Consider the following 14,327-nt stretch of genomic DNA (forward strand, 5'->3'; position numbering starts at 1 on the left):
TAGTGCATGTTAATACTTTATAAGCTTAATTTGATTTAATTTAATTTGTAATATTTCTTTCTTTTTTAACTTATGGATATATTGCAAAGGGAACAAGACAACATGGGCCCTTGCAGCAGATTCTTCCATGAAGCCAAATCAACCACATGAGCAGAACTAAAGCTCCATCTTGTGGACTAAAACAAGTACAACAAAAGGGGCACACTGAGAGCTTCCCGGGTTTTACAGGTTTGGCAACACATATGCTTGCATTAACTCCATGAAATGATAAAAATATGTTAACAGACAAAAACAAGGCACTAATTAAGCGTGTAATAAGTGTAGTCAGTGTAAGCATAATGGCACAATATGTGTTTGAGAAAAAGAGTCAAATCTGCAGTAAAGAGATCAATAAACATTTTATGGCACTCTTGCATTTATGATTTGAGCATCATGTGAATACAACAGAGGACATAAGTAGCTAGACAGAACAATTGAACAATGATCAAACAGTCACTAAGTGAGCAGTCTACATTCGCTTGCAGGTATCTCACAAAGCATGAAAGGAATCAGAGTTGTTTATCTGCTTTGTATTATTTGGTAAATTATAGATAATTGCTCATTTGATGTATTGAGAGTAAAGCATCCATGTGATGCATATGCTATGGATATTTTCCACACAAACTTCAATATGTAACAAACGGGGGGACTGGATGGGATGTAATTGATTATAAGTTAATTGTGCAAAGGTCTCCCTGATGGGAACCATCTGTCAAAACAAGCTGTACATTCACTAATGCTAATCATAATTAATTAAATGGCTAACAAATTACATACATCATAGTTAGCACAGGAGGGAAACTACCGCAGGAACTGTTATGAAACAAATTATCTTTAACAATGAAAGAAAATTACATCACATAACTAAATATTATACTCATTTCCGCAAGCCATATTTCTTAATGAATTCTCTAATTAATTTAATTCACACAATGTGCATAATTTGGAGCTGAAAATGTCAGTGGGTCAGACTTAACCATATTGTTGCTGGCTGTCTATTTCAACGAGGGCCATATTAGCACAACATGACCTCTATGTAAATTACACAGACCAACTGTTGTAATTTTAATACCAGGGTCTAATTAACATGTTCTAAAGATATCATACAAGTACATTTAGCTCATTTTACACATGCCAGTGTCAATGTACGATTTCCATTTGCCTTAATTTTGTCTAATCCCTTTGATAGGAAACGTCATGACGGCTTATGTTACAGATGTCAATTATGACAAAAATGCTATTGTTTTTTCAAGCTTCTTGCATTAAGTGCTGAACTTTCTTGTCAGGGTGACTCACCACCCTCAAAACTCAAGACTACCGGAGCTGTGTGCGTTTACAGACACCATGACTGAGCTCAATCACAAAGCACTTACATGTAAATTATAAGAGTGTTTGAAATAGAGGTGGGCGTTTTAGCCACCTCTTTTCTAACACTCATCCCAATTACTCGCTCTTATCATACTGAGGTCAACAGGCACAATCAAAGTTAGTAAGAATGATTAGCTCAAAAGATGTCACAGAGGGGTTAGTGACTCTAGAGTGAAATAATAATACCCCATAGATCAATATGGTGTGGTTGATCTTTAGCAGTGAAGAACTGTTGCATGATTATTATTATTAAGTGGTTTTAAGTTGGCACTGCTACTATAAAAAATGTAATTTCTTTCTGAGAACCTTTGAAGGATCATTTGCTGTAGGGTACAGGGACTGCATTTATATGCGTCAAAATATATCAACTCAGTGCCCTGTAAGCTGTTGAACATATTCAAATATAAAAATATATTAAATATAAATCATCAATCCTTGTTCTACAGCTGCAATTTATGGTTAATTTCATTATCATTCAATCTGCTGATTATTTTCTTGGTCGATCAATTAATGGGTTGGTCGCAGTGAAAAATAGCAATTACAATTTCTCAGAACCTGAGGGGATGTCTATAAATTTAACCCTAACCCTAAACCAAAAGATGTTCAATTTGAGATGCTCAAACAAAACAAAAAGGGGCCATTCTTTCTTGGAAAATTATTCAAACAATTAATCAATTATGAAAACTACCGCCGACTAATGAATTAATCAACATACTATCTGTAAGAGCAGCACAGACACCTATAAGTTTGCACATTGTTTCACTTCAGGTAACGCACCATGAATGAAATCCTGTGTAATTACACACTGATGATTGACTTTCACTGCTATATGCTCCGTCACCTCTGTCTTGCTAGTGTTTTTCCCGACCCCGTGTCCATTCTGGTTTAGAGAAAACACAATCAAATTTACCAAATGATGCCATCATGAGTGTGAATGCAGAAATGGATGAATAAATGAATAAATTGCCCAGTGGTTGGAACATATAAGCTAACACATGCATTGCAGGGCTCGGGGGCTATCCTGAGGCCAATCATTTAGCTAACACACTAATGAAAGCGTGTGTAGTGTGGCTAAGGGCAGCCACCATGGGAGGTACAACTCCCCTCCCTCCTCATGTTGGGGACTGTTAATAGGCTGGATGGAGCCAATGGGACTCCCAGGAGAGACCTGCTGATGAAGAGGAAAACCTGTCGTCGCCTTCACTAATCATTGCCTAATGGCTGCAGTAACACAGGTTTTACAAATGTGATTGTGCATGTGTGCCTGTACACGTGTGTGTGCCAGTACATGTACATGTGTGTGTGTGAAAAATATTAAAATTTTAGGGTATTGACAGTCTCACTTAAATGTTCATTGGGGAAGCTATTCTGTTTCTATGTTTGGTAGTGTGCAAATGTTACTACCAAAGATGTGTGGTAAAACTGTATAAAAAGGTGCATAGTTATTGTCGTTTTCAGGGCATTGTCCAGTTTCCCATCAGCAAACCAGAACATATCAAGATTGGCTTGTTTTTCATTTATTTGTTATTTTGTTTCATCAATAAAGTTGGGGCAGGCAATTTATTTCAGAAACATTTTTTGTTATATTTGTTGAAATTCTCATCCTGACAGCAATCAATAAATCAAATGCTCTGACACACAAACCAATGAATTAGTTAGTAGATTGATGGAAATGTAATCAGCAACTGTTTTGATCATTTATTGATTGTCATTTTTCAAGAAAACATGCCAACCATTTTCTGGTTTCAATGTGAGGATTTGCTTCTTTTCCCGGTTTTATATATTACTGAATATATTTTGGTGTTCTTGGGCTTTTTAAGATTAATCAATTCATCAAGAAAATGATCACATTTAGCTGACACTTTTATCCAAAGTGACCTACAATTGCTATACATGTCAGAGGTCACATGCCTCTGGAGCAACCAGGGGTTAAATATCTTGCTCAGGACCACAATGGTGGATAGGTCACAGTGGGGGATTGAACCTAGGTCTCTCACACTAATGGCATGTATCTTATCCACTGTACCATCACCACCCCCACCAGCATAAACAATCATTTAAAAAATCAGTTGTTAGGTAGTTGCAGCCTTAAAATATTTTCTTTGCTGTTTACAATTGTATTATTTGACAAAAACAGCAGAAAAACAGGTCTAATTCCCATTATGACTCGTTGGGGAAACCAAAAGTTTTTTTCATCAGATCTCCACCTTAAATGTATAAAGTTGTTGGTCAATAGGGCTGTCACGGTGAAGTAATTTCCCCGTGGTAATAAGTTGGGACTCAACAGCAGGTATGCGGTATTATCAAATTTTTCCTCAATAAAGTAATTTGGTGCCATTTAGCATAGTAAGAGTGTTTGTGGATCTCACCTCACTGTACAGCGAACCGCTAACAGCAGCTTTATGATCAGAGCAAGCTAGCTGCTGGGTGCTACTCAACATTGCCAAGCAAACTCATTTTTGTAGGTGTCTTTTTCACAACGTAACGTTAACGTTAGCTATATCTTTACCTTCAGGGCATGTCTATCAAGTCAATTTACATACTGCAGCAACAACGCGTGCACGTGCACGCACACACGCAAACACCGGTGCGGAGCAGAATGACTGTCCACAACTAACCATTGCGCTGTAATAACATTATAACTAAATTTCCACAGAAAGCAACATGAAAAACAGCTGCAAGCACTACACTTAGGGACGTTCAAATGAGGCTTACCGTTCACAGATTCTCTCGACTGTCCCTCAGGATCACAATGTTAGTCCAACATCGCCGAGCCTGCTAGCCACATTAGCCGCGCAATATGCTAACGCCAAGTTAGCTAACCTCTAAAATAAATAATCAAACAACACAAAACAGGAGAACACTTAAAGCTTCCGAGTTTGAAGTCATTTACATGGCGATCTGTCCTTGAACCGTTACAGAGCTCGTTACGGATGTGAACTTTTGAAGCACTAATTCATTAATTTAACATGCACTTAAGTGTAAAGTATGAACATTGTGGTTGTTGCGTATGAAGGTATTTTTGTGTCTTTTTAATGCAAGCAAAAACATTTTTTGACAGCATATTTATTGCACTGCAATCAAAAATCAAGTTTTTAATTAAAGTCACAAACAATTTTAATTACTAATTTGTCCTCTTTGATTGCAAGTGAAAATGTTTTCCTTGCCAGTCAGAAAGTTTTGCAAGTTAATACGTTTTGCAAGTGAGAGAGATTTGCAAGTCAAAAATGGTCAAAATAAGAGATCTATTGGTGGGTTTGACTGACCAATCATGGTTTGCATCAACCGCATGGTCACGCCCCCCAACCCCCTCGCTCCGACTAATATATATTGATTACCATAGCCACAGAAAACTAGTTTTGCTGGATATCATGTACAATGTGTTAAACATGAGTAGCTAACCTTAACCGTAGCTAGTCATGTCTGAGTGCACATAACGTTATGCTGTGCCAGTCAAGCTTCATGCCAAGACGGCTAACGTTAGCTAACTGTTATACATGTCATTCTTTAAAAAGGAGACAAATAGACTCCGTGACCGAACGGTAAATATAAATAATGATTAAATCATGCCATAATACATTTAAAAACGTTATGTCGCTCATTTCCATTGAAAATGAGCGACATAACGTAAACTTACCTCTATCTAGCCTTTACACTAACAATTCCGTCTCTAGCAGTGCTGAGCGCGGAGCCGTCGGAGCGAGGGGGTTGTGGGCGTGACCATGCGGTTGATGCAAACCCATGATTGGTCAGTCAAACCCACCAATAGATCTCTTATTTTGACCATTTTTGACTTGCAAATCTCTCTCACTTGCAAAACGTATTAACTTGCAAAACTTTCTGACTGGCAAGGAAAACATTTTGACTTGCAATCAAAGAGGACAAATTGGCAATTAAAACTTTTTGTGACTCAAAAAAAGCCTATTTGATTTTAATTATAAATATGCTCTCAAAACATTTTTTGCTTGCATTAAAAAGACACAAAAATACATTCAAAGACTCTTTCTTTCTTTGTGCTGTCAACCAAAAGGCAAACATAACAACCAAACAGGGATAATGCATTAATCAACATTCCAGTTTACATATCACTGTAAAGTTGACTGAGTTAACTCGTGAGCTCATTTTCATCCGTAGTCCCTTTGAAGGTTATAGCCTGGCTCTAAGCAAAACTCTGCTGAGGGGCCCTCCTACTTGAGCTGTGAGCCATTGACCCACCTAAACCATTAGCCATTGTCACACAGTCACACCTGACACCACAGTGCTCCCACTACAATCCTCCCTCCAAACAGTTTGCTCCACATGTCGGTTTAAGAAGTAGACGTCTACAGAACGGAATGAGGTATAAAAAACTACATTTATTAAATAGAATAAATTAATATTTTCTACACAATGTTAAGATAAGTCAATATTAACTCAAATAATACATTGTATAAAAGAATAAATACGAGCAAGCATTAATCCCTCAGACAAGTTTGACCAATCTAAAGTTTGATGGCTAAAAATGATTTCAGAAAATACTGATAAATAACATAATAATAATTTGTAAAAATAATAACATAATAATAATAATTAAGCATTGTAATAGCCTAATTCTATTTAGGGGTACTGAAAAAGATATAGTCTAAAAACGCCAATGGAAGGAAGACATCACTCTGTGCTGATAACTTGTGAGTTCAAATATCACTATTGACATTATCTAGACTAGATGATTAATCACTCTATCTAAAATTAAGCATAGATTAATGTATGAAAATAACCCTTAGTTGCAGGTACAATTCATCCATTCAAATTGTGGGAAAATATGTGGTTCAACTTGATTAAAAACTAGCCCTAACTCCTCCTACATTCAGTATTATTGGCAACAGCACACATGATGGGTTACTCCAGATTAATCACAGTGGTAATATAACAAGGTGTGTGCAGTGTCGCTCATACAGGTTTGGCAACTTCTTAACACAAAGGAGGCTACAACAAACAAATGAGTAGGCTATGACATTTTGTGGTGAACCAGTTGGACACATATCAGTCATACAGCATTCAGTTAAACATGTATCTTGCCGTTTCAAGACTACTGGCAGGCTGATGTTGGCTACACTTTCCGCCAACGTAAGCGTCAAGATGTATAACTCCAGAGAATCGCTTCCTGTTAAGACCTACAAAGTAAAGTTCTCATTAAATAGCTTTGTTTTGACACTTTACTTTTGGGCGTAGGCTACTGTGCTCTCAGACTTTTGGTAACCGGGACATTTTATATCTCCCTTTTTAAATAAATTGCAAGAGTCACTTAGTCTGTGGTGATAAGCTGCCTCTTAATGTTGCTTAAATGTTACCTTAAAAATATCCAAATAAAGTCTGATTAAACCAACTGTCTGTAGGGTTAAACTATTTCTTATGTAACCATAGGAATCCTTTAGCAGCTACCAGAGTTTTACTTCATATTTAAATTTCTTCTAGCACATTTTTTCCTATGTTGTTTATTCTTGAGTTTGACAAGCAGCAGTTCACAACATTCATCTAGCTTCAGAACAGCTTTACGTAATAGACGTCGTCGTGAGGCTGGTTAACAGTTGAAAAACCTGAACACTTGCATTTTAGATTAGTCATCCCATCTGCCCTCTTTAAAAACTGCATGCTTTATTTTGAAGGTTTAACGCCAGACTTCCTTTGCCGCTCTAGCCTGCCGGTCGCTCCAGTGTGTAGGCCGAGACTTTTCCTGTCTGTCTGTCCAATCAGAGTTTGAGACAAGGTGGTAGTTGGTTGCTACGTCCTTCGTGTGTCACTCAAAGTTGTGTCGTGGAGACTCAGCGAAGAAACCGAAAACTTTAGCCAAGTTTCTTTGACTGACGAAGAAGTTGGTGATTTCTTTTGCCATACAAACTAAATGTCTCCCGGCGGCTGGAGATGAGCGGTGCGATGCGGTGTGGAAAATAACATTACATTGTAGCTTTGTGCTGCGATATGGCTGTCAGACCCTGCTGTATATCTGACTGACAACACAGACTACAGCTGCTGCTCAGTGTAGTATTGCTAGCATGCCACGCAGGCAGCTAACTTCTCCAAAGAAAACAAAAGTTTGCCTACCACTCAGATGTGCCCCATACAGTAAGTTATGATACTTTGACATTTTCTGTATTTTCACGTGGAATTCCTCCCTTTCTCTTTTTTTTTTTTTTTTTTAAAACCTGAGGATGATGAAGATTAGGAGGTACCTGAGGGGGAGTGGGAGGGTACTCGCGTTTGTGTTCATTGCCTCTGTCATTTGGCTGCTATTTGACATGGCTGCACTTCGTTTGTCAATAAACGACGTGAACAGTCAGCTGCTTAAGGAGAAAGTGATAAGAGAAAGGGAGATTTTCAAGCAGCAGTCCAGGGTGACACAGCTGATGAAAAGGGGGTTTAAAAACCCTGTTCAGAGGGTAGACTTGGCTGTTACACGTGCTGGGAAAGGACCACCCAGTTCAGGAATCAAACTAGCCGATGTGTACAGACAGGGAGGCAAAAAACAGGACCAAAAGACAAACTCTTTTCATCACCAAGGAGGTAATCTTCTCAAGAATGGCCCCACTAAATTTGTTGTTTCTGAACATAAAGGAGGAGCCGCCGAACAAAAGGTCACACCAAAGCAGGGTATTTCTGCAAAGAAAAAAGCTGTAAACTTGGATCAGAATGGGACAGAATTAGAGAAAAGTAGAGTAATCAATGTCACTAATAAAGTGGTGTTACCTGTGGTAGGGTCCATTTTAACCCGAGTGCCGCCTGGTGTTCAGGAAAACAAACGTGCTCCACTACTGATCTCAAAGAATGGACCCATTAAAACTGGAGACGGTGTGCAAAACACACTGGACAAAAGTGATTCAAAGCCAAACAAAAAGGTCAAGAAAGAAGTGAGCCAGCTTCAGCCTGAGGAGACACACCCTGTTACAACAACTAAACCGCCCAACAAGGATGTAAAAAGAAAGGAGGTAAATATTAAAAAAGAGGACAAACACGTTGGGACGATGGCCAAGAGTGATCTGACTGCAGCGAAGAAAACCCCGAAACCCACAATCAAGCTCATAGCAGGGGAGCACGGCAAGGATAACGCCACTGCTGTCAGAAAACCAGGTGTCCACAAAGTGCTTTCTCTGGATATGACTCACGCTCCCAGGGATCCCAACGCGGTGGGCCAGTTTGGCCAGGCGGCACTCGTTGCCAGTAACGAGGATGCAGAGGTGAGGAAGAGATGGGACGAAGGGCATTTCAATGTCTACCTGAGTGACCAGATCCCAGTGGACCGTGCCATCCCCGACACCAGGCCTGAGATGTGAGTCTTCTGCTTTCACATATTACCTCTCAAAATGCTGTGATTGCCAAGCTAAATGCCTCCTTTTCTTTTTTCTGATTTTCTTGTTCCAGGTGTGCACAGAATGTGGTCCATGATGATCTGCCTTCCACCAGCGTGATTTTCTGCTTCGTGGACGAAGTGTGGTCCACGCTGCTCCGCTCTGTACACAGTGTGCTTAACAGATCGCCGCCACACCTCCTCAAAGAGATCATTCTGGTGGATGATTTCAGCACCAAAGGTAACTGTGTCATGAATGCGTCACTGGTCACCTTGAATTCGTCTCCACGTGGTGACAAAGTAATAAATACCCTAAAATAATATCATGATATTTCAGGTTATTTCTGCGACAATGATAGATACGACAATAAACTTTGTTCTATTGCCCACTTTTGTTGTTGCAGTTTTCTTACACTTCTTACATATTACCATGGTTTGTTGTACATCTGATCTTTGTTACCAAACCTCTTCCACACTACTGAGATGTGCCCCTTTTTGGCGCTGTATGGCGAGTACATTGGGCAGTGTCATATGAGCTCTCACCCTGCAGAGCAAAGAAGTGGTTCAGGTCGTCAGGGAGTGCACCGTCATGGCTGATTTTTCCAGTTAGTAGCAAACAACTGAAAATTTTAGGAGCACCACTTAAATCGACATGCAACTTCCTGGGTGCCTTTGCAAAATTCCACAAAGGGGCCACCCTAGCTGACCTGTGAGCCGTGTAAACCATCTGCTATTGTCACGCCATGACACCACAGTGCTCCCGCTACAATCATCCGCGGACATTACTGCTGGGTGGACTGCAAGCTAGCACATCAACCATCTGTTGTTGTTATACGCTGACATCAAACTTGGAGAGGAGAGAACAACAAGTTTACCTGATTGCTTTTCCCACTATTCACACTCATGGTGGGAGTTGTAAAATTTTGTAATGTTTTGTTCTGGCAGAAAATCTGAAAGGGCAGCTGGATGCTTACATGTCCCAGTTTCCCAAAGTGCGAATCATTCGTCTGAAGGAGCGGCAGGGCCTGATCAGGGCCAGGCTGGCTGGAGCTGCTGTAGCCAAAGGTACCCACTGCTATGACTAATACTTTTTGTATTAAAATATCTTCAGTGTGTGGTTTATATATTAATAGCTCGGGCTTTTATCTGCTTTGATCACTGAAGTCACTCTGCCTTTATTTAGGACCTACGTCTATGTGGGACAGGTCTTTACTTCCTTCTTGCTCTGCAAAGAAAATGTGTGTCCTTGTCTTTAAGGGGAGAGATGCATTTAAATGCTAATACTATATTTATGTGACATATCCTTAGTATTATTCAAACTGCAGCAGAGTTTTCCAGTTCTGTGTGAGTTGTGCAAGATGTCAATTCTTCTGTAATTTGAAATGTGGGTTGTCTTTGGCTGTACAAACTTATAACTATATGGACTCAGTTCAAAAAGACTTATATGGGCCATGTTTCTTCACTTCTTGAAATTGTCTGAAACTGGAAATGAGCTTTCTTAATTATTAGGAAGTAATTATTAATTAAAGCTTTTTAAAAGATTGTTAAATGGAAGCCTGGGGGGGAAATCCAGTGGTCTTGAAATAATGTGATGACATTTTCAGGTGAACATCTATTTGCTGTGCACGCTGAACACATAAACAGTGTAATCTTCACTCTCTGGTTTAGTAAATATTGACAAAATCGACATAGGCAAGTGCATTTTAAATAGATCAAGCTCAGCAAGTCTGTGACCTAGTCTCTCTATCTTTTGCAAATCCAAACTGATTATGTGTGTGTGGTGCAACTACAATCACCCTGAAACATGAGAGCAGCAACATTGAAACCTGCACCTGCTCTCTTATTTGCATACTTATTTTTTTGTTTGTTTGTTAACAAGGGTTGCACTGTTAGAATGTAAATCTGGGTATTTGTTTAACTGCAGCAGGATGTTTGCGTTCCTCTAACATAGGTGAGGTTCTTACCTTCCTCGATTCCCACGTTGAATGTAACGTGGGCTGGCTGGAGCCGCTGTTGGAGAGAGTCTATCTGGATCGCAAGAAGGTGCCATGTCCAGTTATCGAAGTTGTCAGTGATAAGGACATGAGGTGACTCAACACTGCCATATTTGAGTAACGGACATGTGATGTGATTTACGTTTTCTACAGTGATATTGAACGTCAGGAAATGTCCTTTTAACATTCTGCTCTGGTTCTTTCTCCTCAGTTATATGCTGGTTGACAACTTCCAAAGGGGTATTTTCAAATGGCCTTTGGTGTTTGGCTGGAGCGCATTACCAGACGAGTACATTAAGAAGAATAACATGACTGTCGCAGATCCCATCAGGTAGCTTAAGAGTCAGTTTTCCTCATCATATTTTATTATCCTTTCTGCTGCAATTTTATTTATTCAATGTATCTTACAGATGTCCAGTTATGGCTGGAGGCCTTTTCTCCATAGACAAAAAATACTTCTATGAGCTCGGCGCCTATGATCCAGGCCTGGATGTGTGGGGAGGGGAGAACATGGAGATCTCATTTAAGGTATGTCACTCATCTAACGTAGACAAGTGTTTGGGAGTTCCCCAGTGTTGAAGAAATATTGTGAGCCAGGTTCAGTTGTGAAGAAGTTTCGGAGACTGATGAAGACATAACATAGCTGGTTTATTGAGCCCGGCTGAGGAGATGCAGTGCCAGTGTACAATATGTGAACACACCATATCTCAAGGATAACATCTTTTGGTCCCTTTTATGTTTCTGTCTTCCCCCTAGTGCCTGTAGGTTTTCCCTCTTAGGTCATCTTTAACTGGCCTTAACCTAGCACAACATATCTATGTGATTATTCTCCAATGCTACGTCATATTGGAATCTATTACCACCCATGTGGTTGTACTCTAATCTGTGGAGCCAGTGAGTTCTTGTAAAAATTCTTTTAAGCCTCCACCTTGTGAGATTCCCGAAGAACACCGATACATGCTAGCCTGACACCCGAGCTACTGTCTCTACTTTATCACTCAAACTGTTGTCTCCCTAACAAGGACAGTTACATGAGAGATAAAATAGAGGTGGAAGGTCCGTGAACACTTGTGGGGTCAGCTAATGACTCTAAGCCAGACATGTCTTACCTTTCCCTGTTACATCAATGAGGACACCTAAGAATATTCTTTAACACCCAGAACTTCTCTCACATGACTCCTTATCCTTACGTGTTGCCATTTGGACAGATCTGGATGTGCGGCGGAGAGATCGAGATTATTCCCTGCTCTCGAGTGGGACACATCTTCCGAGGACAAAATCCTTACAAATTCCCGAAGGACAGGCAGAAGACAGTGGAGCGTAACCTGGCAAGGGTGGCAGAGGTCTGGCTGGACGAGTACAAGGACCTTTTCTACGGCCACGGCTACCACCACCTGCTGGGGAAAGACATCGGCAACCTCACCGAGCAGATTGAGCTGAGAAAGAGGCTCAATTGCAAAAGCTTCAAGTGGTACCTGGACAACGTGTATCCAGATATGGATGCTCACTTAGTCAAAGCTGAGGGCCTGGTATGTAGATGAATAAGCTTTGTTTACATTTTGTAAAAATGTGAACAGCAAGAAACAACAAGCTTGTTATGTTTTCCCTCCATGAAGCTATTGTTATCTCTGCTGAGAACTCCTTAACAATGTCAACCCAAACAGAGACACTGATTGTGCTCCTTTGGTACAAAGAATAGCTGTCCATTATGTGCATGTGACAGCTTTCTGTGAGGATTCATTGAAGGAAATGAAAACAGCAACATGACCTATTTTTATGCGCAACTCTAAATAAGTAAACAAATGTTTTTGTGCTGTTTTTCCACTTCTGTAAGATTTTAATTATCCAATTTTTCCTCGTAGGTCTTTAATCGTGGCTTAAGAAAATGCCTCTCTCTGCAAAAAGGCTCTCTGTTGTTTGAGATATGTGATCTCACCAAGCAGGTAGGTGTCTTAACAGATTAAAAGATTTTCTGAGAAAAATATGCACATATTGTACAGTTTTGGCCTCTCGAGTGTGGTAATTATGGTGGGGGCAAAACAAAAATATCCAGGAACAGACCTAGATCAGGACAACTGGATCAGTCCAAGACAGGACCCAAGCCAAAATAAATGTGGTTTCTAAATGTGGTCTTTTTGGATTTCTAAATGTGGTGAACCATCTGTCAAAATCTTTCAGTTTTCATGGAGCATAATTACATTCTTGTCACTCTTCTCTCTCTCTCCCTCTCTCTTTCTCTCTATTCAGAGTCAGCACTTTAATTACACCTGGATGAGGCACGTTCGCCAGCAGGATTTGTGTGTCGCTCCCCAGGGCAAGGGCAACGGCATTTCTTTACAATCATGTGACGGCACTAAGCCTGAACTCCGCTGGTTCCACAAATCCTCCAACTCCGCTCTGGTAGGTTGACTCTGGGTGTGCTGTTTTCTCTGTTTACTATAATTTGTTTTTCTGTCCTTTCTCAACTCTGTCATTTTAGAAATTCTTAATCTCTGTGAAACATATTTCAAACAACAGGTTAATCATGTGTCCTGTTTTGTCTTTGTGAAGGCGGATCACCTCATAGCTGAGGTTGTTTCCCACCACATGTGCCTGGAGGCGGGGCCTCAGGGTGACACTCTTCACCTCAACCCATGTGAACCCAGAAACGCCTTCCAAAAGTGGCAGTTTACACACTACCACACTCAGTGATGAGACTGAAACGAGTTTCATGTGTCGAACATGCACTACAGAGACCTTCAGTGGCCTCACACTTCGGTGCTTCCGGTGGTCCAGCCTCAACACACGACTGTCCAGAGGAGATGGAAAGCACTTTGGTGGCAGTAGTATGTGTAGTAAAGTGGAGGGTGTGGGGATGTGCAATGTTTCTAATATTCTTATTATATCAGCATGGACTGACCTTAAGTTTAAACACTAGTGCCTGAGGAAAGGGAGCATCCGCTCTCTTTTTATAAAGATTTGAACTGGAGTTTGTTCATTTGGAGAAAAAAAAGACTAAAGGGCTTCAAGTGAGTGTCTATGGAAGAACGCGCCATCTGTCCTTGAGCACAACTTATCATTTCACTGCCAAAGATAAACAGTGCCTCATAGATATGAGATGTTAGAAGTGTTTTTGTTGTTGTTGTGTGCTTGCTCTGATGGGAATTAATTAAATTGCATGTAATGTAGAATTTATTAATTTGTACAAAAAAAATCTCCCATGTTTTTGGTAAGACATCTTTTTTAGATGTGACATACTTTATGTTTTGTTAGGCACATGGGGCGAAGCAGCTGCCTCTTTGAAAGCTGCGTTTTTTAGGTGTTGGTTTTGTTGTGAAAATATGTCCCTTTTGTATGAATTTCTTCATCACTAGAGGGAAGTGTTGGTTCAAAACACCCAATAAACCTGTGAGTGATTTTAAGATTTTGTGACCTGTTATCAAACCCTTTAACCACATATGGGTGGAAATGCATTTTCTTAAAGTAAAAATCAAATGCTGAAGATAGATACTTAATAGTTGTATCTCTTTATTCTTTTAATCTTATCCATCAGCCATTAGGAAATGTAAGTACATGTTTAGTTAATCACTTGAAAGTACCTACCCTAATAGTTTTGCCACTCAAGT

The 14,327-nt window shown here is 40.0% G+C and overlaps 1 protein-coding gene across 1 annotated transcript; it reads left to right on the plus strand.

The window, feature by feature from the left end:
• The first annotated feature begins 7,143 nt into the window (after nt 1-7,143).
• Nucleotides 7,144-14,123, plus strand: LOC119904029 (polypeptide N-acetylgalactosaminyltransferase 5). The gene is made up of 10 exons (XM_038720395.1): nt 7,144-8,710; nt 8,803-8,969; nt 9,674-9,793; nt 10,680-10,815; nt 10,934-11,053; nt 11,133-11,250; nt 11,931-12,251; nt 12,585-12,665; nt 12,970-13,122; nt 13,273-14,123. The coding sequence occupies exons 1-10, from the start codon at nt 7,596-7,598 to the stop codon at nt 13,411-13,413; spliced, it is 2,472 nt and encodes an 823-aa protein (XP_038576323.1). The 5' UTR covers nt 7,144-7,595; the 3' UTR covers nt 13,414-14,123.
• The last annotated feature ends 204 nt before the right edge of the window (nt 14,124-14,327 follow it).

This window comes from Micropterus salmoides, unplaced genomic scaffold, assembly GCF_014851395.1.
Source record: "Micropterus salmoides isolate LMB-PRFRI ecotype aquatic unplaced genomic scaffold, ASM1485139v1 Ms_hic_scaffold_15, whole genome shotgun sequence".
Taxonomy (NCBI): Eukaryota; Metazoa; Chordata; class Actinopteri; order Centrarchiformes; family Centrarchidae; genus Micropterus; species Micropterus salmoides.

Excerpts from the sequence above, each read along its gene's own strand:
- LOC119904029 (XM_038720395.1), top strand. The coding sequence starts at position 7,596 with ATGATGAAGATTAGGAGGTACCTGAGGGGGAGTGGGAGGGTACTCGCG. Across the intron at positions 10,816-10,933 it reads GTCAGTGATAAGGACATGAG|TTATATGCTGGTTGACAACT; the intron begins GTGACTCAACAC and ends CTTTCTCCTCAG. Across the intron at positions 13,123-13,272 it reads AATCCTCCAACTCCGCTCTG|GCGGATCACCTCATAGCTGA; the intron begins GTAGGTTGACTC and ends GTCTTTGTGAAG.